This window comes from Eubalaena glacialis, chromosome 2 (assembly GCF_028564815.1).
Source record: "Eubalaena glacialis isolate mEubGla1 chromosome 2, mEubGla1.1.hap2.+ XY, whole genome shotgun sequence".
NCBI classification, from domain to species: Eukaryota; Metazoa; Chordata; class Mammalia; order Artiodactyla; family Balaenidae; genus Eubalaena; species Eubalaena glacialis.
Window position 1 is genome coordinate 30,655,707 of NC_083717.1, and position 27,550 is coordinate 30,683,256.

General features: G+C 47.3%; 2 protein-coding genes across 7 annotated transcripts in view; both read right to left on the reverse strand.

The window, feature by feature from the left end:
* Nucleotides 1-517: 517 nt before the first annotated feature.
* Nucleotides 518-13,042, reverse strand: SNRPA1 (small nuclear ribonucleoprotein polypeptide A'). Its single transcript, XM_061181684.1, has 9 exons — nt 12,903-13,042; nt 11,154-11,301; nt 10,095-10,173; nt 6,283-6,329; nt 5,564-5,666; nt 4,897-4,976; nt 4,412-4,487; nt 3,667-3,760; nt 518-736 (listed from the first exon to the last, which is right to left on the reverse strand). Exons 1-9 carry the CDS (start codon nt 12,982-12,984, stop codon nt 678-680), a joined length of 768 nt encoding a protein of 255 aa, XP_061037667.1. The 5' UTR covers nt 12,985-13,042; the 3' UTR covers nt 518-677.
* A 7,658-nt stretch (nt 13,043-20,700) lies between these two features.
* The window catches only part of PCSK6 (proprotein convertase subtilisin/kexin type 6), a 195,764-nt gene continuing 188,914 nt past the window's right edge, over nt 20,701-27,550 (reverse strand). For 5 of the 6 annotated variants that reach the window (XM_061181688.1, XM_061181686.1, XM_061181689.1 and 2 more), the window contains 2 exons: nt 24,129-24,241; nt 21,376-22,746 (listed from right to left, as the gene is read on the reverse strand). In XM_061181688.1, the coding sequence (XP_061037671.1) occupies nt 22,649-22,746; nt 24,129-24,241 (211 nt within the window). In that variant the 3' untranslated portion in view covers nt 21,376-22,648. Of the gene's footprint in view, nt 20,757-21,375; nt 22,747-24,128; nt 24,242-27,550 lie in introns of those variants that run through there. The other variant, XR_009699485.1, reaches the window with a different exon arrangement.

Genomic DNA, 27,550 nt, shown 5'->3' on the forward strand with positions numbered 1-27,550 from the left:
GTAATGGGCACCCAGGAGCTGGACACCACGCCTTAGTGGGCCACTGGGCAGCCCCTACTCCTCCACTGCGTCCTCAGTGCTGGAGCGTGCTGCTGCTCTGCACAAATCCCACCAACTGACAGGCAGACATCACATCCCTTCTAACTGTCCAAACCAGCAGTTCATCGTTTGCATGTTTGTACGTAGGGTTAAGTAAAAACTTTAAAGGATGCTGACTTCTGTAAAGCCCTAGAGCCTGGCTGCCTTTAACAAAGCTCTTGTTATTCTTCATGCAGAAAAAAATGCACCCAAGATCTCAAATTCTTACAATCAGTGGCAGCACACAGATAATCGTAAGTTTTATTATGAATTTAAAAACCTAAACATTTCATGAGGACTGGGAAGCCTACCCACAAGATCCGCCCTCCTGCATTTCCAATTCCCACACATCCAGGCCTCACCGCACACACGCCCCAATGATGTGCAATCCGCAGCACAGCGAGTGTCCTTTATTTGCACTATTGATAGAAAACTGGCATTTAGATTTCAAAATTTTTATTACAAAATTACCAGCAGTCTTAAGCATTTCAACAATGCTTATGAACTCTACTTTGCTGACACAAACAAGGCTATTCAAAAAGCAGGACCTGTCTGAAGTGGACTATTGTATGTCCTGAGATCCTTAGAGGCCACCCTGCTCAGGACCCATTTGTGACTGTGTCTTCTTCCATCTCCTCTTCACCATCATCAGTGGGGCCTAGAGAAAAACACAAAGCCGGAAGTCATATCAATTTTAGAGAACGTGCTCGCTCAGTGTGTGAGCGCCCATCCGTGAGGCTGCTGTGTGCCAGGCCCTGGGCAAGGTACAAAAGCCCAACAGCGGCCTCTGCCTTGAGGAGTTTAGGGTCTGGAGACCATCTGTCTTCGGCAGGTATTGGAAAGGACTGTCAGTTCCTAAGGGGAAGGGTCACAAAGGTGTTTTATGAAAGTCAAACTCTTTGCCTGCCATTCTAACCCATTCTGGTCAAGCTGATAACTCATTTTTTATAAAGATAAAAAGCTTATACTTCGTGTTTTGTTCTTGCCACTACTATGGGCAAAGAAACTGGGAACACTCAAAAAAATAAAAAAAGGGGCAGGGGGGAATACCTACCACATGCTGGGGATAGTCAGTTAGTGACTATGTCTCTAAATTAAGAAAAATATGGCAACAACAATGAAATGGTTGTTATTTGTCAACAATTCATTGCAGATATTTTAGTCAATGTATTCTGATAAAGGAAATGTTTTAACCCTGTCAATGTTAGGGAAAATTTCTCATGTTTAAGCCTTTGTTTCTAGTTAGACCCAAACATTACATTTCTAGATACAGGAAGTGCTACTCGGAAGCCTGGGCCCACTGAAATTGACAGACCCATGAACAATCTCCATCTTCCTCTTCTCAATGTGCCCGCGTGTTTAGATGACACTGAAAAATCCAAAGCTAGCCTAAGACCCAAATAAAACACTTTAGGGGAAGCAAATTAAGTCAGTAATTTTGTCATACTGCAGTCCCAGTAAGCAATTCGACACAGCTTCCTCCCCCAAGCTATTACCAGGGAGCCTTGAAAGCCTTCAACAGACCTGTATTGTTCTCAGGACCGCAGACCTCCTCCAGCACGAGGCCTGCAGTCCCCCAAGGGGCTGGACTTGAGAGCTCACTCTGCTGCCCGTCTCACCACATTCCCCCCCATCCCTTGACCTTGGCTCACACTGTCCTCCTTCAGTCCAAGTGTGCAAGGCTCTCTTATCACAGGTTTTCTGCCAGTGCAGTTCTGTCCCCCGAGAATGCCATTCTGCCTTTGTCTAGTTCAAGGGTTCTCAAATACTTTAGTTTTAGGACCCTAAGAGCTTTTGTTTAAGTAGATTACGTTTATTGATAGTATGTTAGAAATTAAAAGTATTTTAAAAAACAGTAATTCATTAAAACAATAAATCTATTATATATTAACAATGTTTATATTTTTATAAAATATAACAATACCAATAGTTTCTAAAACAAAAATATTTAGTGAGAAAGTTGGCATTATTTTCTATTTTTGCCCATCTCTGTAATGTCTGCCAAATAGCAGCTGGACCCTTGTACTGACTTCATCATTCCACTAGCTACAGTATGTTGTTTTGATTGAAGGGTATGAAGAAAATCAGCCTCACACAGACATGTAGTAAGACAAGGGAGGAGTATTTTAATAGTCTTTGCAGGCAGTTGTGGATATTCTTTTCTGATACTATGCCAAAACTTGACAGAAGTGGTAGTTTTTTTTTTTTTGGTCACGCCACTTGGCTTGTGGGATTTTAGTTCCCTGACCAGGGACCGAACCCAGGCCCACAGCAGTAAAAGCCAAGTCTTAACCACTGGACTGCCAGGGAAGTCCCAAAAGTGGTAGTTTCTTAAAGGTTAGATTGCAGTGTGGAGTCTGAAACCTTATCAATGAACTTTTAATACTCTCTGACTTGAAAATCCACCGGTTTATTCTGTACTCTGAATGGATCATTTATGCATGCATGACTCTGTAACATCATTTGGAAAACGTTGCTCACTGAGTTATGCAGGTCTTCCAAATGTTGACCCATTTCTTTATATGTTATAAAAAAAAAATCACATTCATTAATAGCAACAATTTCCGCAGAGAAGGCTGGAAGTACTGGGAAACTGTCAAAGTTACAACTGTGGAAAAAAAGTTTCCCAGCTTTTAATTTCTGCTTGAAATTTTGAGTATTATCATTGGTAACAAATACTAGCTGCTCTCCTTGAAGTGGAAAGCTCACTTCACGTTGGTGAAGCTGCCTGCCTCTCACATGAGCCAGCACAAGCGCAGGGAGCCAACCACCCACGTAGGCACAGAGGTGCTCTATGCACCCCCATTCCATCGTCACCCAGGAAACCAAAAATGTGCGCCCCAGGGGCCCAAGGACCACACGGGTGAGAACCACTGGTCTAATTAATGTCTTACTTGTTTTTAGCTTCAGTTCCAACATTATTTCCCCAAGGAAACTTTCCCTGAGCTGCCAGTCTAGGCAGAGGTCCCAGTTACATTCATATCAAACTTGCAATATGCACAGTCTGGGGTAGTTTTCACTTTATACCCCAGTGTCCACCAGTTTGCCTGACACAAAGCTGGCATTTACTATCAGAACGGCTCACACCCTGTGCTCAGTGCTACCTACGAAGTATCTTACTTAGTCCTCCCAACAACCTTTTGAGGTTACCATTATCACTATCTCAGATTTAAAGATAAGGACACAGATTTAAGATTAAGTGGAGATTAAGAAACTTACCCAAGGACAGAACTGGTGAAGCTAAGCTCTGACCCTCAGCCTGTCTGGCTCTGGAGCCTGTGTCCTCATCTGCTAAGCTAGCCTACATGGACAGGGGTCAAAGGCAACACGGTCACCTTCACTGTTCGCTTTCATTCCATGGCTATGAAATAATGTTTGTCTCAACTTTTACAAAAACCCCAGAGTCCTATGACATAACATTCTTTAACAAATGATTTATCTTCAAAGAGCATTTAAAGGCATTTTGTGTGGATTAGATTAGATGGTAATGAGGCACTATTCTAGCATTCCTGGGTCGTAGCATCTAAACTGTTTTGCAATCACTTCAAGCGTACCATTAATTTGGAAATAAAGACAGAACATTGTTACCTGATCTGCGTTCTCTGCCAGGTATCTGACCGGACTGAAGCAAGCCCTTCAGCCGCTCCACTTCAGCCAAAGTTGACGCGTTTGCTATAGCATTCTGGATGCCAGGAGACAATGGAGATGGACAGTTACTTTCATCTAAGCCTCCAGCACCCAGAAAACGCTCACAGGAATTCACACCATCTTTTTGAGTTGGAATATTAAATAGTTCTTTGTTGGGGGAAGAATTTTACTGGCACAGTGAAATCAACCCCAAAACCAAATCATAAATTTCCAAAATTGGTAAACAGCTGCAGACCCTATTATAAGAGAGCAAATAATCGCTGCTCGTGTCCTAAAATCTTAGCTAATCGAAGGACCTATTTGGAATTATGCTACTGGGTAATTTAGGAGGCAGTATTATAAAATTAGGATTTCTCATCAAGCAGGATCTTTCAGGTAGCAAATCTTTCAAAGTAAAAATTAAGACAGCATGCAAAGGTAACTAACTGTTCAAATAAACACATTCTGGGAAAATGAGAAAGACCAGCGTTGCCTCCACTTTGACCGGCTCATATAATTAATTCAAGTCAATGTCTGGTCAAATGATATCTTTAAGCTAGTTTTTCCTTACACAAAAATACAGCTGGATTCTAACAATTGTGGGGAAAATCTGCAGTGTTTGATTTATTACTTGGGTTATTACATAATTTTGTGTCCTAAACCCATAACAGCTCACTCCAGTCCAAGAATCCTAACACATGATTACCTTGATTGCTTCCACATCCCCTGGGGATGGCCCGCCTTTCTTTTTGTCAGTTGGCAAACCAGCACCTGGATTGAAACTTGGGAGGGGAGGGAAGTACAAAACTGTCAAATCCAGACCAACAGAAATTGCTTCTCTTTTACTTTCAAAAGCTTTTGAAAGTAATTCAACCAGTGTAGTATCTTATCTTTGTTAACAAACTGATACAAGAAACTCTCTCCTTCAGAAACACCACCCAGTTCATCTTCCTACAGAGAAAGGAGGATGTATATAATATCACACTAAGACTGAATACTGAAATATCTGCTCTGCTAATCTGGTAGAAATCTCACGTGATACATGGACCACTGATGGTCATGGATCATCATCACGCAAATTTAGTACTGTATTAGTCACAGGTGTTTCATTTCATTTTGCAGGAGGCAAAATGCCAGACAGATAATGTTTCTGAAGGTGAAGTGGAGTGAAGTTGGATATCCGGATCTTACGTTTTGCTTCTCCTGGCAATATCCTTTGCAAGTTGTGCACCCCGTTTGCCCTTGAACATTTTCTCTGCTTCCTGACGCTCCTACAGCGACACCACACACACAGTTAATGGAAATAGGAATACCACATGCATTTAGATGCATTCCTCAGAAAACATGGAAGAAAACTCTCCTGGAATACTCTGGGCTGGTGAAAATACCACGAAGCCAATTTCAAATTAAAAGGAGACACAGTGGTCGCCTTTCTGGTGAAGGTCCCTGAAGAAAGTTCCCTCTCCGAGTTTCAAGGAGGGGCTCTCAAGGAACTAAGAAGGTTAAAAAAAAAAAAAAAATCCCCCAATAAAGGGAAAATCATTCTAACAATTAAAGGTACTGAAACGTGGATTACATTACACTCCCCACAGGGAGTGCATCTAAGCAGGCCGTCTGCTGTGACAGTGCCCATGGCGGCTCTGAGGCTGTGCCACCTCTAGAAAGACCAGCCCCACACAAGACAACCGGAACTCAAAGTCCTACCATAAACACCGTATGGGAAAATTGACTTAGCACCCCCTCCCCATTCTCATTACAAACCAATGATAAAAATCACTGAGCCGTTTAAAAAGTCAGTAACAAAAGTATAAAGGAAAACACACCAATCTATAATGACTTACAACAGAGTAATACTTACTTTTAGTTTCACCTTCTGGAAATCCAGTACTCTGACTTGTGGAACTTTATAAATCACATATAGTCTGTAATGCTTCTTATTTGTTACAGGATTTCTTAGAATACTACAAGAAAAGGAACAATACAATGCCAATGTTGTTCACAGCACAGCATTCAAGAGGTCCATTTTAATAAAATCTAATGAGTCCATGAAGTAAGGAAAAGTTCACTATTCTTGGGCTTCCCTGATGGCGCAGTGGTTGAGAATCTGCCTGCCAATGCAGGGGACACGGGTTCGAGCCCTGGTCTGGGAAGATCCCACATGCCGCGGAGCAACTAGGCCCGTGAGCCACAATTACTGAGCCTGCGCGTCTGGAGCCTGTGCTCCGCAACAAGAGAGGCCACGATGGTGAGAGGCCCGCGCACCGCGATGAAGAGTGGCCCCCAATTGCCGCAACTAGAGAAAGCCCTCGCACAGAAACGAAGACCCAACACAGCCATAAAATAAAAATAAATAAATAAATAAAAAGTAATATTTAAAAAAAAAAAAAGTTCACTATTCTTCACATTTCAATGTCATAAGAACTTAACACTAGGGAAATTTTAACAGAGCCCAAAGGAAATACTTTCAATATTTGTTTTTTAAAGGTACTTTTTACTAACTGATGACTTTAAGATCAAGGCTGGTAATGGTGTTATTTTAAAAGACTTTATTCTCACCACCACAAATAATTTCCATACCTTAGATAAGTCAATGATTTGAGAGATGCCAAAGGGTCCAGATCACCCTGTAAAATAACAGCCACAGGTAAGAACAAAAATACCACACCCCATTTTGATACTGTGAAATGGTGGATGCCTTTGGAGCAAGGACTGATCTTGTCTTTTATGCACTTATTTGTTTTTCCTGCCCCAGAACTCAGCACAACACTAGCACATCACAGATGCTTGGTACATTTCTACTGAATACACTCGTTCATAAATTTGAGCTTCTTAAACTTAATATCTTGGCCACAACAGTTTCTGTCTCAACAGCAGAAGAGACCAAAAAAATAAAATCATTTCCTGTAGCAAATTCAAAAGGACTACTGAGCTTAAAGCAGTGACTGAGAAAAGAAAGCAATGTGAAAACTGCTGTAACTTTTGAGCAAGTTGTTCACATAGGGAACCTCAAACCACGATCCTGGTGTAAGGTGGTTTTCCCTGTTGGTGCCTGGGGGCAACACAGGTATGTCATCTTTGAAGGAAGGCACCTTTATTCTAGGCGCCCCCAAATCTCTTCAAATAACATTTTCAAGAACAAGGAGTATAGTTAAAAAAAAAACGTATATGGGAAGAAGGCAGGTTAGCTTTTGAATCTTCCCAAATTATGCCATAAAACACAGTGCAACAAGGATAGAAAAACCAAAACCTATGGTCAACTACAAGCAAACTAGATGAAAAGGTACTCTGGCAAGAACCTAACACAGGAGCTAGTGAGGACAAACTACTGTGAGAGCTACATGGCTTGCCTGGTGACAACATCGACACAGGAAGAAGAGAGGAAAGGCAGAGAGGCGTCCAACAGACCCCAGAACTCCAAAGCGACTGACAGGTACCCAGTTTGAGAAAGGATAGGCAAAGGATAGGCATGTCCCAATAATGAACACATTAAAGTGTGTGATGACGCCTGAAGGGCTCGAGCAATCTGGGACTTCACTCCACCAGAAACTGTGCCCTTTCCAGAACAAAGCCCCACACGGAGGAGAAACTGCTAGAACAGATCTGAACTGAGTGGGACAGGGCCAAGAGGGACAATGAGGAAAAAAGTACAAGTAAAAGCAGGGGAGGGCAACACAGCCAGGTGCTCAGAAAGCTGCCACTGTTAAATCCTTCACAACAGCATGGGAGGGAGCTCTAAAGCTTGCTACTGGCACACCATCACTAAAGGAAATCTAAAGAACAATCCAAAAAGGAACAAAGGAAGACAAATATTGCATGACCTCACTTTTATGTGGAATCTCAAGAAAAGTCCAACTCACAGCAACAGAGTTGAATGGTGGTTACCAGAGGCTGGGGGGTGGAGGAAAGGGGAGATGAGCTATTGATTAAAGAGCACAAACTTTCAGTTATAAGATAAATAAGTTCTAGAGATTTCCGGTACAACATTGCGACTACAGTTAAAAATAACATATGGTGTACTCAATGTGATAAAAAAGTAGATCTCAAGTATTCTCACTGCACACACAAAAAGGTAACTAGGTGAAGTGGTGAATATGTTAGTCTGTGGTAATCATTTCACAATGTATACATATATCAAATTTCACATTGTACACCTTAAATATATATAATTTTCATTTGTCCATCATACTTCAATAAAGCTGCAAAAACCAAAAGAAAGGAAGAACAGTAACTTTAGTCACACACACAGACACACATACAGACTGTGTAAAACACAGTGATGTCTTCATGGGGGGGGCGGGGGGGTGAGATGGTTAAGGTGCCGTATTATTCAGGAGGTAGAGGTGCTGGTTAACTGCTTTACACTTGGATAAATACGTGTGTGCTAATTCCTAGGATGCTAAGAATAGAAACAGAGTCTATTTAATAATTAATTAATCTCTAAACTATCAAAAGGAAAAGTGGAATGCCAAAAAAAAGAGAGAGCAATACAGGAGAGAAAAAAAATTGCAGACAGATGGAACAAATAAAAAAATTCTAGAAAAGAAAGAAGATAAACTCAAATATACCAGTAATTACATTAAACATAAACAGACTATTTCATTTAAAAGTCAGACTTCAGACTGGATTTAAAAAAAGAATCCTATCGTATGCTATTTTCAAGAGACAAATCTAAAATATAAGTACAGAAAAACAATAAATTTTGGATGAAAAAAATGATTATGCAAATACTAACTGAAAGAAAGCTTGTTTTGGTATACTGCAGCAGATAAAATAGACAACCAGGGTAAAATGGCACTAATAAGATGTAAAGAGGGTCACCACACATGATAAAAGGTTTATTTCATCAGTAAGATACATAAAATTTGGATATATCAAATAAAATAACCTAAAAATATATAAAACTAAAATTGACAGAACTCCATGGAAACAGTCAAATCCACTATCATGTAGGATTTTAATACACCTCTTTCAGTGACTGATCGGACAAACAGCCTTCATCTTTGCAAACAGCTTTAAACACAATTACAACACACAGAATATACTGCCCCCATCATGCCACACATTCCCTATGAACGCACATACCTCATATAGTTTAGAAAGAACATGCCCTCAGATCAGTGCTTTCTTACTTTTGGAGTCAAGTACTCCTTTGGGAATCTGAAAGACGCTTATAGACCTCGTCCACCAGGAAAGGAACAATCAGGGAAATAGGGAAGGGAGGGGTTGAGGGCATAATAACCTAAAATCAAGTTATATCATATGAACTTAAACATCCAGTATTTAAGTGAGAAATTTAGGTTGCAAAACAATGTATAGTATAAGCTCAATTTTGTTAAAAATTATACACAGAGCAGAAATTTAAAAAGCATAAAAATAATCATATCCAAATAGAGAAAATGAAACTTGCCCCCTATAAGAAACTGGATTTCAGGGGTTTCCTTGGTGGCACAGTGGTTAAGAATCCGCCTGCCAATGCAGGGGACACGGGTTCGAGCCCTGGTCCGGGAAGATCCCACATGCTGAGGGGCAACTAAGGCCGCTCGTCGCAACTACTGAAGCCCGTGCACCTGGAGCCCATGCTCCACAACGAGAAGCCACCGCAATGAGAAGCCCACTTGCCACAACTAGAGAAAGCCCACACGCAGCAACGAAGACCCAACGTGGCCAAAAATAATAAAATAAATAAATAAATTTATAAAAAAATAAAGAAACAAAGTGTAATTTTTTAAAAAAGAAAAAAGATTTCAAATGGATCGTTGATCTAAATGTGGAGTAAAACAATAATTTCTTGAATAAAACTCTCCAACAAAATTTAATGTATGTCATACATGTAATTTTCTAGTAGTGACATTAAAACAGGAGAAACTAATTTTAATAATACATTGTTTTACCTATTTTCCAAAATATTACCATTTCAATGTCAGTATAAAAAAATTATTGATAGTTTATATTCTTTTTTTTTGTACTAACTCTCTAGAATCTGTAGTGTATTTTATATTCTAGTATATCTTAATTTAAAGTAGCCACTTCTGGCTAGTAGCTACCATACTGGACACTGCGATTCTAGAAAACAGAATATGTGAGTTTCTTTATGACCCTGGCGTAGGGGAAGCTTAACAGAACTCAAAAGTACTAATAACAACAGACTGATAAAATGGATTATGCTTGAATTAGGAACTTCTCTATCAAGACCGTAAGAGAGTCAAAAGGTGAGCTAGAGAGTGGGAAGATATTTGCAACACATAACCAAAAAAGGCCCATTTCCTGAATTAATTAAGAAAAGAAAAGGGATGATGAGATAATTTTCTGGATTTTCCAAGTTTTCTATAAAAGGCATGTAGTACCTTTAACTCCTCCCTGCAAATACGTTTTTCCCCTGTTCAACTTACCAATTCCACAAGACTGTTGTTGGTGAGAATGAGTTCTGTCAGACAGGGCAGAGCCTGATCAAGTCCCTCACCTATACGGCTAAAATAAAAAGAAAAAATCTTAATGAAAGTAAAAATTAAGTAAGCTAACAACTTCATCTAAGCCCTTGCCCAGAGGACTTCAAAGTGGGAAGAACCTTAGAGATCTTTCTTCCAACACTCTAACAGAAGGAAGGACCTTGTCTGAGGTCACAGAAGTGGGATGATTTTAAAACCCATGCCTCCTGAAATGCCTCCTGAAAGCTGCCGAGTGCTCTTTCCACTGCTACACTATCTAATGAGACCTAAGACAAAGAGAAAGTCCTGTGTAAACACACTTACTTTGCTCATCTCAGGACTTGTGTGCAGGTAGCACAGAAATACAAGTGGTTCTGCATTCACTGCTCAAGCACAAGATACACCAACCAAACCACAACGGAATAGTTAACTCATGAGAAATACACCTATTAAAAAAATGCAACTCAACACCCAGAACTTCTTAAAGACATTGTCTATAGACCTTTAATAACTTTTCTCCAACAAAATTTACAAAGATGATGAACGTGGGTCAAAAAAAAGATCTTAATTTCAATAAGCAATATTCTAAAAATCAGCTGCAGTTAAAGAAAAACAAATAGCAGAGAATCTGAGGTAGAATGAGATGTTCAGTCAAAAATATAATTGTTGAATTTTATGTTATCTCTTTAATATGACCCCTCTGATAACTTTAATTATTATTTTAGAAATGAGCCAAAATATGTACAAAGCAGCATGTTTTTAACTTAAATTAGAAACTTACCATGAACATATATATATACACACAAGATTTCTGAATAAATGCAAATAAGACCAGACCAATGAAAAATTAATCTCTGGATCTGTATGGGACAAGTGCAGCTCATTTTCCATTTAAGAAATATGTAGGTTAAAAAGAAAAAAAAAGAAATATGTAGGTTTAACTGGCAGTATATACTGCAACTTCTTCAGGGAACTCTGCAACATTTAGGGGGAAAAAGCTACTTTCCACTAGTAGACAATTACCATATTCTGTTGTTGTTCACTAATAATGTTTTCAGTCTTCTCAACAAAGGAAAACCATCCAGTTTCCTGATTTCATTGTCAGAAAAATCAATGGCATCAAACTGGTCTAAGGTAGCGCCTAGATTTTCAATGACAGGAATTTTATACCCTGCAAAAAGGAGGAAAAAAAAAAAACACCCACACAAGTATTAATATAATTAAAAGGCACCTAAAACATTAGCAGCATTTCATGTAATTGGACTCACAGCTAATGTTCCTTCCAAAAGTGTTTACCTAGCACCTATGCCGTTGCCAGACACTGCCAAGGTACTGGCACATAGTACAAGGAACAAGACAGTCACAAGTCCCAGCTGCCATGAAGCTTATAGTCTAGCAGTGAACATGAAGATGGCGATGGTGACAAGGGCAGTAATGATAAGAATACTTACTAGCAGTAACTAGTACCTAACAGTTTTCAAGTATATTTACAAAGTGCCTCATGCTGCTCTAAGCAAGGCCCCAGAGCTAGTGAAGTGGCCTAAGAGGACTTTACGCTGTGAGCTGCTTAACTGTCAGCGTCCAAACGTTGTTCACACATGGTGGACAACAGCCCTCAACCTCTTTTGCATCCCACAGGCCCGATTCTTAGAACTCATTGGGATGTCTTCATGATATCATGACCGTTCCCCCTTACTTCACCTCCCCCAGCTCAAACCCAGAGTTGAAAGTCAATAGGTCACACACAATGGTAAATCACCCTGTGGACAACTCAAATACTCCCTGATTTGTCTAACACGGGCATATTTATTGTGCTAGGTGCTCGGAGAAAAAAAGAAGTTAAACGAGCCAAGGTGAAAGTACACAGTGCTGAGCTGTAAGGGCTACATCAAAGTAAGTGCTGCACCAAAACAAGACTCCTCAACGCTGGGTGCACTTCAGACTCAGAGAGAAGGCAGGGATCACCTGTGCCAAGACTGTGAAAGCGGTCGGTTACGCTTGAGTTAAACCTTTCTCTAAGAAACTTAGTTTCAACAAAACGAAAGTACTGGGCTTTGTCAGCAAACAAAAAAGCAAGCAGAAAGCAGAGCCCGCAGCCGTGCCGCTCCGGCGACCGCGCTTTCTCCGTGGGAGCGATTCTCAGGCCAAGACTGATTATCTTATCCCCGGAGAAGCCGCCCCCTAAAATGCTGATGAGCTGCACGCCGAGGCGGAAATCACTACAGGAACCTAACAGTTCGGGGGCTTCCGCAACCCTTCCGCAGGCACCCGGCAGCGCCAGCCTCGCTCCGACAGTCCGCTCTTTGCAATGTTCTGGTAAAAGGGGAAAAGAAGACTGAAGCCAATGAGGGGCAAATCTCAGGGAGACAATCGCTTTTGTCCCGTACTGCGTCTCCTCGCTCCCTTACCCTGTCTACACTCTCACGACAGCACGTTAACGCGTCTCGCTCCGCACGAGGGTCGCAACCGCTAGCTAGATCGTGTATTTCCCTGCCCCGCAGCAGCTCAGGCCGCGAAGCCCGCCCGGCTGGCCCGGCACAGGCCCGCGGTCCTACCGGAGCATCGCGGCGGCCCCGTGTGTGCGGGGAGGAGCTGGGGTGAGGGGCTCCTCGGAAGGGCCCAGGGACGGCCTTTCGCCGACGACAGCGGGACCCAGCCCGGCTCGGGGCCCGGGACGCAGGCCGCCGGCCACGCTCCGGCCCTGGCGCACGCGGCTGGGCCGGGCCGCCTGGCGGGCGGGGAGACCGGACCGCCCGCCCCCATCCAACTCACCCCGCAGGTCCAGCTCGCGGTCCCGCACAGCGTTGGTGTACTGCGCCGCCTGCTCTATTAGCTCCGCCGTCAGTTTCACCATCCTGCTGCCTCCCACCCGCCGCGCCGCCTGCTCCTCTCGCCGCACCGACGTCCCGGCGTGCCCCGCGCCCGCGCCCGCGCCCGCGCCAGGCAGCACCAATCGCCGCCGGCGTGCGCGGGCTGAGCGGCGTCCAGGCCGAAGCAATCGAGGAGCCACGCCCCCGGGCTCGGGCTCTGCCTCCCGGGCTCGGGTTCCGCCTCCCGGGTTCGGGCTCCGCGGCGGTCCGGTGCGCGTCGCCGCGCCTCTGGCTCTGGCTCCGTTCCTCTGGCGCCGCCGCGGTCTGCAGGGCCCCCGAGTCCAGACAGCTGTGTCCGCAAGTTAACAAAATGTGAAAGCCCCCGAAGGGAACTTTCTCGTGCATCAGTGCACCGTGAGGTGAAAGGGAGGCTGTGACTGTCCTCACTCCACCCGTGGGTCCAGTGATGGGTCCCGGATTTTGGCCCCCGACCTACCAGGTGAGGACAGGGGCTGGGTCGCCCGCCCCGGTCGAATTTGTGGTTAGGTCTGTGCTCTATAGACAATTAGATATTCATGTTGAAGCCTGGTACACGGGAAAGCGCACAGATCAGAAATCTGCAGCAGAGTGAGCACACCCGCGTGGCCGCCGCCGGCCTCCTAAAGGAACACTATTCGGAAAACCTGCCCCCCTCACCCTTCCCCAAAGGCAACGGCGAATCCAACACCATAGATTAGTTTTGCTTGCTTTTGATACAGACTCATGCAATCTGCTTTTGTGCCTGGTTTCTTCGGCTCTGTGTCGTGCCTGGAATCCATCCAGGTTGCAGGCAGCAGAGGTTTGTTTACTTGCTGTTGTATAGAATTCCATTGTGTCTCTCACACCATAACTTATCCATTTTGCTGTTCATGGACATTAGGGTTGTTTCCAGTTTGGGGCTGTTCTGCATAATGCTGCTATAAATTTTCATGTGCATGGATGGATCTGATGCACGTGCATCTGAACTTCTCCAGGAGTGGAACTAATGGGACATAGGATGTGGTATCATCAGTAGATAATGCCTGACGATCACTGCCAAGAGGCTGAAATAATTTCCACAGTCTCTAGTGGTGTGTTAGGGTTTCCATCACTTCCAACGTCAGCCTCATTGGCACTGTCAGTCTTTATAATTTTAGCGATTCTGGTGGGTGTGTAGTGGTATTGCACTAATGCTTTGATTTGCTTTTCTCTAATAACTAATAAAGTTGAGGATCTTCTGTATATGTTGTCCACTCTTGATATCTTTTGCAAAGTGCCCATTCAAGTCTTTGCCCATCTTTTTCTATTGGGTTGTCTGCCTTTTATTTTTATTATTATTCATTATGGGATTTCTTTATATATTCTGGATATGAGTATACTCTGTGGTTTACCTTTCACTTTTTTTTTTTTTTTTTTTTGGTTAAAACTGCTTAAATACCAAAGACCTCACAGGGAGTGGAAATACTGTCCTCATATACATCCTCATTATAATCCATTTTGGTCTAGAAAAACATCTTATTCCCCAAATCACCAAATCATAATCTGGGCTGTAAATTGAATCAAAAGGATAAGAAATGTGACTGCCTCTCCCATTTTGAAAAAGAAACAAGCTTTCAAAGGGTCCAATTCAAGAACAGACATCAGAAGAAGAACTTCTTAGCTCAGGAAGCCCTGCCCATTGACAGTGTCTTTTGTCCTATCTTGGGGGGGACACTTTTACTATGGTCATGTAGGTCTGGGACCCAGAAAGGGTTTTCTGCTTACTGACCTTTTCACTGTTAATGAAAAGGTGTTGTTTAATGACCAGAAGTTTCTAATTTTCACATAGTTCAGTTGATGTGTATGTGTATGCACATGTGTGTCTTGTTTGAGAAATCTTCCCTCATCTCCAAAATGTTTTTCTGTGTTATCTACTAGAGGCTCAGTTGTTTTATCCTTCACATTTAGCTCTCCAATTCCCCTGGAATTGATTCCTTTTGAACTTTCTATTGAAGCATGATATACATGCAGCAGACTGCAAACTACACACACCCAAGCAACTGACATCCAGATCAAGAACAGGAGATTGCACATTCCAGAAGCACCCCTCTTGCCCTCTTCCAGCCACACCCTTGCCCCAAGGGTAACCACTAATCTAACATCTTGCGTAGATTGGCTTTGCCTAGTTTTGTATTTATGCAAAATGAAATTGTACATTATGCAACTCTTGCTTAACCTGTTTGTGTGTAGATGTAGTTCATTTATTCTCGTTGTTATATAGTTTCTCATTGTGTGAATATTCCACAGTTTGTCTATTCTGCTGTTGATGAGCATTTGGGTAATTTTCAATTTGCAGCTATTATAAATAGTGCACCTACTAACATTATATATCTTTTTTTTTTTTTTTAATTTTAGATTTCCCAATTTAATGTTTTTAGCAATACTTCTTTTTTTTTTTTTAAATTTATTTATTTATTATTTATGGCTGTGTTGGCTCTTCGTTTCTGTGCGAGGGCTTTCTCCAGTTGCGGCAAGTGGGGGCCACTCTTCATCGCGGTGCGCGGGCCTCTCATTATCGCGGCCTCTCTTGTTGCGGAGCACAGGCTCCAGACGCGCAGGCTCAGTAATTGTGGCTCACGGGCCCAGTCGCTCCACGGCATATGGGATCTTCCCAGACCAGGGCTCGAACCCGTGTCCCCTGCATTGGCAGGCAGACTCCCAACCACTGCGCCACCAGGGAAGCCCATAATATATATCTTTAAGTGAACACATATACTGATACATACTTGGAAATAGAATTGTTGGGCCATAGGGTTTACTTACTTTCAGCTTAAGTAGATACTACTGATTTTCCAAAGTGGTTGTACCAGTTTATACTCCTTACTGACGTTTGGTATCGCCTGTCTTTTTAAGTTCAGCCATTCTGGTGGGTTGGTAGCGGTATCCCATTGTGGTTTTCATTCTATTTCTCTGATTACTAACACAGTTGAGAACTTTAAAAAATATATATTTATTGTCCATTTAATTAGCTTTTGTGAAGTGTTTGTTTAGGTGTTTTGTCTGGTTTTCTATTGGGTTGTCCTTTTTTACTGATTTGTAGGTGCTTTTTTTTGGATAGAAGTCCTTGTGAGATAAAAGTACAGTGACTATCTTCCCTCTCTCTGTGGCCTTTTCACTCTGTTAATGCTGTCTTTTGGTGAACAGAAGTTCTTCATTTTAACATAGTCTAATATACGAACTTTTCCCTGTATGGTTAATGCTTTTTGAGTCCTCTTTAAGAAATCTTTGCCTATGCCAAAATTATAAATCTTTTCTTCTAAAAGCTTTATTGTTTCCCCTTTCACATTTGGATTTGCAATCTGTCTGGAATAGATTTTCATACATACTCTGAGGTAGGGATCAAGATATATTTTTTCCTCATCTGGGTATTCAGTTGATCCAGCACCATTTATTGAAAACCCCATCCTTTCACCATTGTGCTGCAGTGCTACCTTTTTCATAAATCAAATGTCTAAATATGTGAGGATTTAATTCTGGACTAGCTATTCTGTTCCATGGATTTAGTCGCCTATTTTTGCATACCATCTTACTGTCTTTATAATAATAAGCTCTATTTTAAAACTTGATATTCGCCTCAAAAAAGAGCCACTTTTTTTTTCAAGATTGTCTTGGTTATTGCCCTTTGCATTTTAATAGAAATTTTAGATAAATCTTGTATCTAAAAAAGAACCCATACTTTGATTTATAATGTATTGGGTCTGTGGATGAAGGGAATTCTTTTTTTTTTTTTTTTTTTTTTTGCTGCGTTGGGTCTTCGTTGCTGTGTGCGGGCTTTCTCCAGTTGTGGTGAGCATGGGCTACTCTTCGTTGCGGTGCATGGGCTTCTCTTTGCGGTGGCTTCTGTTGTGGAGCATGAGCTCTAGGCACGCTGGCTTCGGGAGTTGCAGCACGTGGGCTCAGTAGTTGTGGCTCATGGGCTCTAGAGCGCAGGCTCCAGTAGTTGTGGCGCATGGGCTTAGTTGCTCCGCGGCATGTGGGATCTTCCTGGACCAGGGATCAAACCCGTGTCCCCTGCATTGGCAGGTGGATTCTCAACCACTGTGCAAGCAGGGAAGTCCCTGAAGGGAATTCTTATCTTTACAATATTGAGTATTCCAACCCATAAACATTTATTTAGATCTTCTTTGGTTTCTCTTAGTGTTTTATAGCTTTTGTGTAGAGGTCCTATACCTCTTTTACTAGATTTATTCTAGTTATTTAATAGTTTCTGATGCTGTTGTAAACAGTATCTTCTATTTTAAAAATTCCATTTTCTAATCATTGAGTGCTGGTATATTGAAATACAGTTGATTTTCAGTGGAAATACAATTGATACTGGCATTGTATCCAGCAGTCTTGCTGAAGTTATTTACTAATTCTAATCATTAATGTATAACTGTTCTTTTGGATTTTCTACATGCCTAACCCTGCTCTTTGAGAATAATGAGCGTTTTATTTCTGCCTTTCCAATTCTTATACCAGTTCTTTATTTTTTGCCCTATTGCTTTGGCTGGGATCATCAGCACAATGTTGGATAGTGGACATCCTTTAGCAGGCATCACTTCATAGCCTGGGGGTGGGGGGGCGTAGGGGAGGGAACCCTCATCACCTGATCAAAGTTAACACCACCAACAATGGAACAAGTCAAAGTCTTGTATCACCTACTAGGATGCAATGACAAGAACACAGCATTGCTTCGGAGAGATTCATGTCAAAGACACTTGACCTGAATGGAAATATGAGGAAACCTCAGACAAGCACACACTGAGGGACAGCCTACAAATAACTGGCCGGTCGTCTTTAAAAGGTTCAAGGTCATGAACGTCAAAGAACCAAGGAACTGTTCTAGATTGAAGGCTAGAGCCCTGATGAGTACACGCAGAGTGTGATCTAAACTGGACCCTTTTGCTAAGGGCATTATCAGGACAGCTGGCAAGACTTGAATCCAGTCAGAGGACTGATGGTAGGAATATACCAGTTTCCTGATTCCCATGGTTATGTAGGAGAAGATCCTTGTTTATGGGAAATAATTTAAAGTATTTAGGAGGTGGTAGGATATTACATCGGTAATTTACTTTCAGATTGTTCAGGAAAACATTTCTTTGTACTATACTTGCAACTTTTCTGTAATTTTTGCCTTGTGATTGTTTCAAAATAAAGAACAAAACAATCCAAACTTCACTTCATTCCCGAGAGAACCACCAGGTGGAGTCCTTAGACCAGAGAGCTGATTTGACAAGCCCTTCTCTAATTCAATTAAAAACAAAAGGGTAGGGGCTTCCCTGGTGGCACAGTGGTTGAGAATCTGCCTGCCAATGCAGGGGACACGGGTTCGAGCCCTGGTCTGGGAAGATCCCATATGCCGCGGAGCAACTGGGCCCGTGAGCCACAATTACTGAGCCTGCGCGTCTGGAGCCTGCGCGTCTGGAGCCTGTGCTCCGCAACAAGAGAGGCCACGATAGTGAGAGGCACGCGCTCTGCGATGAAGAGTGGCCCCTGCTTGCCACAACTAGAGAAAGCCCTCGCACAGAAACGAAGACCCAACGCAGCCATAAATAAATAAATAAATAATTTTAAAAAAAAAGGGGGGTAAGCAATTATACGCCAATAAAGATGTTAAAAAACAAAACAAAAAACAAAAGGGTTTCTTTCTTTACTTTAAAAAAGGAAAGTAGTATGGGTTTCCCTTGCTTCAGCACACGAACAGGGACATAAGCTATAGCTGGTTTTATTCATTTTAGGGTATCTCTAGGAAGTTGAGAACAGGTTTTCTTTTTTGATTTCATTTCTCTTAGCTAGGGTTTCTCAACCTCCTCGGCACCGTTGACCTTTGGGGGCTGGATAATTCTTTGCTGTGAGGACTGTCTTGTGCATTGCACGATGTTTAGCAGCATCCCTGGCCTCTACCCACTAGATGTCAGTACAGATGTCTTCAGGGAGACAAAAATCACCCCCTGGGTGAGAACCACTGTCTTTGCAATGAGATGTTCTCTGCTCTGGGCACTCTGGTGCCCATCTGCTCAACAGGACCACCCTAAGTGTAGCTGATACAGAGTGGGGGGTGCCTGGGGGGTCAGCTTTGGGTGGTAGGAGCTGCTGTGCCACGTAGCAGGTGCTGTTCCGTGCACGGACAAGCCGCAGAGCCTGGGGCGTCAGGACAGGCCTGAGACAACCAGCAGGACGGATAAAGCCTGGGCTCACCAAGGAAAGCAGCCGAGAAGTCTGGGACAGGATGCAAACTCCTCCTTTCCCATGACAGTCGGCCCCTAGCTGCCTCTCAGCCGGCCGGGCAGAACCTTACGATGCCAGAGAATGGCTTTGGTGTATTACTTTCCATCACCCTTGCTTGTTCTTATTAAAATAACCTTCCTTTTACTTCACTTCTCCACCTCCTTCCCCTTTGCGTCCTGTGATCTAAACCTCCACCCCTCACCTGCTCCCAGGGGCCCCAGTGTGCCCCAAGCTTGCAGGCTTAAGGCCCCTCCAGCCACATTATCAATGATTTAAATGCAATGAATGGCAGTCCCCCAAGTTCAAGGGAACTGCACTACTGGCCACATTTAGACTATGTTGCCCCCTGCCCCCCGCCGTTTTGTACTTAAAGCTCCGTTCACCCCTCTCCTTCCCACTGTAAGTGCATCTCCTGTAAAAAGTGCAATTCTCCCCAGCCCTTTGAAGAGGTACAAGGTATAAAACCAGCAGTGGCCTGGAAGGGATGGGGACATGCATCTGGAGACCACTGTGAGGTGCCAAAGACTTTGGGGACAAGGTCAGAAAAATGTCATCCCCTGGCAATGAAGACAGTTTAAAACGAATGCATCGTGGCCGCGTTTGGCCAGCTGCAGAAGTGACCATCCCTCCTGCCGAGAGCCGGCCTCCCTCCCGGGGCACATGATGGAGCACCCTCGCCAGTGTGCGGCCCCAGACAAGTCACTTCAGCTCTATGAGCCTCGGTCTGTGAAATGACGGGTTTAGAGGACGTGCCCCACGAGTCCATCACGCAAAACAAAATCCATAGACGTGTCCTGCACCAACGGAGTCCAGATAATCTTAAGGTCGGACCATTTGCAAACAGGCATTTTATGTGGTCAGTCCCTTTTAACAAGGGGGTGATTGGTCCTTAGGCCTTTGTGAACACCTTCTCAACTCCGCACTGCACTCGCCAGCCCCAGGACAGGCTGGCCCGGCCACTGCCGGGCGGGTACGTGCTGCCCGCTGGGCTTCTTGTAGGTGGTGTCCTTTGGGAATAACAGGACTTGATTTCTGGTTCAGTTGCAAACATGTTAAACCATGAGTTCTCAGTGGACAAAAAGCTCTAGGGGCTAAAATGGTGCCCCGCACCAGAGGTGCTTAGCAAGCTGCTGGTTTTAATTCAATCAGGCTCCTGGTGGAGGTTGAATTCTTACTGATATTCTGCCCAGTCCTGGCTACTGTCTCCCAAACACACTCACTCAGTCCTTCATTACGTCACGTTGACAACTCGGGCCAAGCCCTGCTCGTGGCGGCAGCTAGCTGGCTGGTCACATGGCCTCCCCCGCTTTCTGAGAGCTGCACGCTGCTCCCCACCTCCGGCCACGTGGTCACTGGAAGGGCTCTGGGGCCACGTGTCCCTGTGGCCACAGCTGGTGGAACTGGGCAAACACGGATGCAAGGCAGACGAACCCGGGCCTGAAGCAGATTCAGAAATCTTGTTTAGAGGGTTGGGTGGGCACCAATTTTTCTTGGGAGCTGTGAGTGGTCTTGTCATTGGTCTCATCAAGTGCACAGAGAGAAGGCACTGCTGCAATGAGAAGAGGGTCCAGGTGACACTTAATGCTGGTCCCAGGGCTCCCAAGCCCTGGCTGCACCTTTCCTGAAATTCCGAGACAACCCTGGAATCCCAAAACAACGGCCCTCCCCCACTTTTGTCTTTTCCCAAGTCAGTTCTAGTTGGTGCATTTCCTATATTTGCAGACAAAGGACTCCTAGTAAGTACAACTCCGACCTCACAGAGAGGCCAGGGTAAAAATCCCATGCGGCGCGGAGCCCACGGGTGCGGGGATTTCAGCCATGGTGCGGAAGACAAGCTGTAACCTAATGAAATCACACTCGCAGCTCTAGGTGAAGAGGCTTGCAGTCTGGGCTCCTCCGGGACAGAAAGGAGGCGTCCCTACCTCCAGCCCCTCCACCCAACCAAGCTTTTGTGGCCTGAAGAGGGTCTGTTTGCCGAAGGACACCCTGGAGCTGGAACTTTGGGATTCTCCCACGACTTTGCTGCAGCATTATTCACTAAAGCTCAAAGACCTTGAAATAAAAGCACACATAAAGCCATTTCACACACTGGCCAGTACCCACGTTTCAGCGTTGTGCCTTGGAAAGAAACACGGGCTCCTTTGCCATGAAATGTTAACTCTTTTATTAATTTAGGGTTAACACTGTATTTGCTTTGTGGATTTCATTTTTGGAGTTGTGGATTCAACAAACAACAGCTGGGCTCCCCCCCCAGCTGACAGGGGACTCGTCAAATGTGTTACAGTCAAAGAGGGGAGCAGGACGAAATGGAGAACGAGCTCGAAAAAATTTAAGGCAAATGTTACTCCCATATTAAAGGGACTTGATCAAGCAGATCTGTGCATATCAATGAAAATATATGAAATATTTGTCAAAATAATTAACATCGGTAAAAATTAGAACACGTAGCTTATAAAATACCCACACAGGTTTGGCAAAAATAAATCCAACCGTGTCGTTAGGCTCATAGCACACACAGACACAGGGGCGCCCACCTTAAGAACAAGTCTCCTGAAAAGCAGGGCCAATGTATTTTCAAAGCAATTCCACAAAATGGGACACGACAGACAATTAACAATTCACAGGCTGGGTTTACATTTTGGTAGGAAGAATTGCTTGGTCGTTGGGGCACCTTTTGGCCAGCACCCGGGACGCCTCCTGGGGACCCTCTGTGTTAGGCAGAGGTGACCGTTCATCTGGGCCATGAGACTCCCAGAGACACAGACAGGATGCAGAGACCAGGGACCTTCAGCTCCCTCAGAGGAAAGGGCGGCAGAGGAAGGAGGGTCCCTCCAACCCATCCGTTTGGGATTTGACTTTCTAAGCCATGGCAGCAGTTTCAGAAGTCGCTGATTATGTAGAAATAGATGCTCCATCCCCAGCGGTCGCACGTTTTAAGCCCCGAAATCTGTTTTATTTACAGTCTGACCAAACCGTCCCCCAGACTGTGGCAGGCAGATGAGCAGGTATGCCCCTCAGCCCTCCATCACGCAGGGGCACAGCCCAGGGGTCTGCGGGCTGCCCAAAAGCACAGGGAGAAGAGCAACGCACCAAGCATCCCGCCTTTCTGCTTTGGTCTCGAAGATTCAGTAAACTTACGGTCCCAGAAGCTGCTCTGAAGCCGGAGCTGTGGATTCCTGGAATTCGTTCCATTCCCGTTGTGAGTTAGCCAGAAGAATGGAGCCAGCAAGCAGGGTGTGAGAGGGCATTGCTGACACCTCCTCAAAGCCCTCACCCACCTGGCCTGGGCGCCCAGAGATGCCACGGAAGGACCTCGCTCCTGGGGAGATAAAGCTGTCAGATGCAGGGCACCACTCCTGAAACGGACTCTGGCCGACAGCCTGGAGGAAGGTGGACGGACAGACAGGAGGGGCCCTGCCCTGTGCGGGCGGCCGGGCGCCCCTACCCGGCCAGGAGGCAGGTGCGGCAGCAGAACTGGATGAAGAGCTTGCGTTCGCAGAGCCGGTTGGACTTGACCATCTCGCAGAAGGTCTCATCGGCTGGGCCCCCGGGAAGGAGAAAGGAGGGACATGTCAGATTTGGGGGCCAGTTAGGATTGTTCCCATCACCCCACTCTGCTGGGGACATAGGGGGAGCAGGGGCGGCAGCCCTCCCAGTCACCCCCGTGATGTGTGGCGGGCCTGGCGCGGCAGAGGCCAGAGCTGAGTCTGGGAGACAAAAGCGGACTCGGGGTGGCAGGGGAGTGGGCAGGGCCTGGGGACACCTGGGCTGTGCCAGGGAGCCCTCGGGCTCCCTGTTCCTCTTCCTGGACAGCTGTGCTGGGGGACTTGGGGGGAAGATGGGGTCAGGCCTGGCAGGGGCAGGATGGAGGCTACGCCATGATCCCGGGGACACCCCAAATCAGGGAGGAAGGGGGTCACCAAGAGGGAAAGGCTGAGGGGGAAGGGAAGAGCCACGGAGGCCGGCCCCTCCCCTCGGTAGCTGGCTTTTGAGGATGTTGCCATTCATGAGAACCGGGAGACACCCTGGGGACAGCCTCACTTTCTCGGGCTGGATACATAACCCGAGGAGGTGGCTTCCTAAAGCAGGAGCTTCCTGGCCTTTGAAGGGACATAATTCTGCAAGCCAAGAAAACCACCTTGTGGTCCACAGGGCGTGCCCAGGGTGCTCTCTGCGGGCTTCGCGCTCTGCCAGGCTGGGGCCGGTGCCAGCTCCGTGCCCACGGACAGCATGGCACTGGCGGTTCCCCTCTCCTGCACGCCAGCCAGCTCACAGTGCCCAGAGCCAGCCCCAGGCTGCTCCTCCCTAGGCTTGCTGAGCCATGGAGGCTCCTTCTCGCCACGGCACGTCTGCCCACGGCCCCTGCACTGGGTCTCCAGGCCAGAGTCCTCTGCCAAACTTTCTCTTGCCCGGAATCCCCAAATTGGTCTCCTCTGAGCTCCTGTTTTCACAGCCCATCCTTGCCTCTCCCCGTCGGCTTAGAGCACCAGGGCTCTCCCACAGCACAGAGGCAGGTCCTTCCCATGGACACACGGGCCTTGACACATGTTCAGGGAGGCTGAGAGCCTTCAGGCCTCCTGACTTTGACCTCCAAGGTCTGGCCTCTCCTAACGCATGTCACCACACCCAGGCCACCCTGGGCTTATGGCAGGAGAGTGGGAACGGTACGAGAACAGAATCATTTGTAAGAGTTACTCAACGGACCGACCCGCACTAGCTGGGCTGGTGGTGGAGATGCCTCTCTGGTCAATGTGAGAGGCCTAAAGGGAAGGGAGGAGGCCCAGGGGAGAGCCAAGTGATCATCGAGAGGAGGGGCCACAGGGCTGTCCAAGGGACTGTGGTCCCTGCATCTTCTTTTCCTTTCTCTTCTGCCCGGGGCAGCCCCGGGGTGGCTCAGGGGCCGTCACCCACCCATGCTCACCGTTGCTGCACGTGTGGTTGGTGACGCACGAGGTTCCCAGCTGTGTGAAGCCTGTCTTACACCGGCTGCAGTTCCTGCTGGAGCCTTCACAGCTCAAGCAGCTCTCATCACACCTGCGGGGGAACACGGGTTCCCAAATGAGAAAGAGGCACAGCCACTCCAGGCCCCTTCCCAGGGCCCTCCCACCCTCCTGCACTGCACCCCCTGGCTGTAACCGTGCCCCCCACGACGGCCCGAGACTCTGGCCAAGCATCTGCACGTCTCTCCTCTATTGCCCTGGGAGGGCGGAGACGGTCATGGCCAGTTGGCAGGAGGATGCCTGGAGCTGAGGATGGGCCCAGGTCTCTGAGCCTCCCCGTGGCTCACCTGGACGCCCTCCTGGGCACTGTGGCCACAGGTGGCTCCTTGAGGATGTCAGCATTGACTCTTGGGGCTCGGGGCCAGGCTCCCCCGAATGTGACAGACATGACCCTGGGGCTGGCCGGGGCTGAGCCTCCTTTGTGGTGACGTCGGCCTCCCCGCTGGGGACAGGGGGTGGGGATGCCCTTTCGACCTGTCCCGAAGACAGGACCCAGGACTATTGCTAACAGAGTGCCATGACTTCGGGGGTGGGAGGGTCAGCGCACTCCACTGTCCCGTGCGTTTATCTGCGTCTGTCTGTGGCTGCGTCTGTGGCACTGGAGCTGAGCAGCTGCTCTGGAGACTGTACGGCCAGCAAAGCCTAAACGACTCACCATCGGGCCCTTCACAGAAGAGCCTGCCGACGCCCCTTCCTGCTCTGGGCCATGTAGGGACCTGGGCTGTACCTGCTGCCTTCTCCGCGTCCAGCTCCAGGGACTGGGTCTCCCCAGACCCACCTCCCAGCTCCCTGTCAGCTGCAGGCCCAGCAGGCCCGGGAACGGGGCTCGGACAGGGTGGGCGGGGCATCGGGTAGGCAGTGCTTGGGACAGATGCCACCTCCCAGGCAGCGACCAGATGCCAACAGCAAGGCTCACTGTAGGCCTCCTTCCTGAGCGGGCCTGTGCCGGGGTCAGATGCCACCATGGATTCTGCCTGCACAGGGCCTCCGGGACAGCAGGCCCTCAGCCTGGATGAGAAGTGGCTTTTGTTCTCCTGGGGTCGCTGAGGGCGCCTCCAAACTGGAGTTCGGGCCCATAGTTTATGTTTATAAACGTGTAAACCCACAGGCAAACCGCATCCAGGAGCCCCTCCGACTTCCTCCTCCTGCAGCAAGAGCCTGCCCTCCCCCCCCGCCCCACAGACCCTGGAGCGGGAGGACGGGGCCCGTAGTGCAGACTCTTACTGCGCACTTTGGGGAAGACCCCAGGGCCTGGCCCCTGTCCTGCTGCACTGCTCTGGCCGGGCCACAGGCCCCTCATGCCACTGCACAGGAGACCACTCCCCCCAACTCCCGCTTCTCTTACAGATGATGTCCGCTAGTGACACGGGAGCTAGGGCCAAGCCAAGTCATGTAATTGGGGGTCAGCTGTCTCAAAGGCCCTGGCTGAGGGTTGCTTTGCTATAAACAGTAAGAGGGCGGCTACAGTGGAGACCCGGCTGCACACAGCTCCCTTTCTTCTCCAAATTCAGCCTCACAGAGCCCCAGGATCTCCATGGCAGCCCCCGGGAGCTGTGTCGGTTTTCTTCGGCCATGTAACCAATGACCACAATGCAGCAGCTTAATCCACCACTGTTTAGCATCTCCCAGTTCCACAGGCAGAAGCCTGGGCAGCCTCGGACGGGCTCTATCTCAGGGGCTCACAAGGCCCCGGTCAGCTGTCGGCCAGCCTGGGCTCGGATCTGGAGGCCCCGGCTTGGGGAAGAATCCGGCATCAGGCTGCTCCCCCAACTGCCTCGGGGCCCCTGTTTCTCTGAGAGACCCTCTTGGCTCCTCCGTCAAGGTTACCGTGCCTGGCAGGTGGTCCTCTTGGGCGGGGGGCTTTCAAGACGCCTCTGGTTCTGCTCCTTCTGTGGTACCGACCTCACCCCCAAACACCACAGCGACTGTCCTGCCAAACTCTGCAGGGCGGCGCCCACTGCAGTCCTCTCCCTGCCCTGCTGCCGGGGCCACTTCCCCGCCTCCCGTCTTTAGGCTGTTCCAGGTGACAGTCAGATGGCAGAAATCTCGTCACACTGGGCACAGGACAGAGCAGAAGGCCTGCCTGAGTCTTGCCCTGCTTAAACATACCCAGGAGGGGCCGGGGGAGGGAGGGTGGTAGGAGGGTGGGAGGCAGACACCCCACCGAGTTGCTCTGTCTTCAAAGAGGTCCTTGCTCCCTCTTCTAGGTCCTCTTGCTAAGTCTTGGGGTGTCCGGCGCCTCTTTTGAGATACTTATCATGGACTGTTCTCAGCCGTGGGCCTCAGCATAACGGGTCTTGACTCGGCATCCAGGCCGCCAACCTAGCAGGCCTGCGTCCCGGCCTGGCTTTTCCCCATGAGCCCTGGCTGGCTGCTCGCTCCCTTGAGGCTGCCCTGGCCGGCACTCAGCATTCTGGGGCCTTCGGGAAGCCAGGCTCTCTGAACGCTGCTGCTGCCTCGGTGGGGAGAGGCCCTGCGGAACCAAGGCCATTTGTCCTTCCAGGGGAATCCACACTGAGGGGTCTTCAGAGCCCTGGGACTCGGGAGACAGGAATTCTCTGAAGTGCTGGCAATTCACCACCTCGGCGTCCCGTGCAGGGCGCTTCCTGGGGGTATATCTCTGAGACCTGCTGTGTCAGCCCCAGCACTGGATGCTCCTCCAGGACTTAAAGCTTTGCCATGAGTGGAGGTGAGCACCCAGGGAGCTCCTGCCCTCCTCAGCCAAGGAGGGGCTCACGGGGGCTGCCTGCCCCCTGCCTCCTGGCGCTGGGGACCCCATAGCTTCTGGGTGCCCTGCGGGGGCTGTTTGCCGTACTCGTGGGAATTCCCAGCATCCTCTGACAGCCAGGGTGTCTGACAAACGAAACTGATTATCACTGTGTAATTCCACATTGTCCCTGGCTGCCATACTTAAAAGTAATCACCCTGGAACCAGCTGGCTGGTTAAAATGAAGCTTTACTTCAGACACCGGTGCTGAGGGTCCTTCACGGGACTCAGCAAGGCTGGGTGAAGGTGGCTGGGTAGTGGGGCTGAAATCCTAACCCTCTTTGAGTGGGTCCCACAAGCGCAAGGACCAGGTGGTCTCTCATTTGCTCACGTAGGTTGTTGGTGTTTGTTTGTTTTAAAGAATAGGTTACAATCCAGAAGAGTTCTCAAACACAGCCTGAGGGGATCTCAAAGACCCCCCCCCCCCCACTGTGGGTCCCCAGCTGTGAGCTGCCAGACGGGCATGGTCTCCCTGCACTGCTCTGAAGTGGGCGCCTGAGGCTCCCTCTTTGAGTCTACGTCAGAGGGACGGTCCCTTCCCCACTCCCACCATCATGATCTTCAAGGTCACCTGCA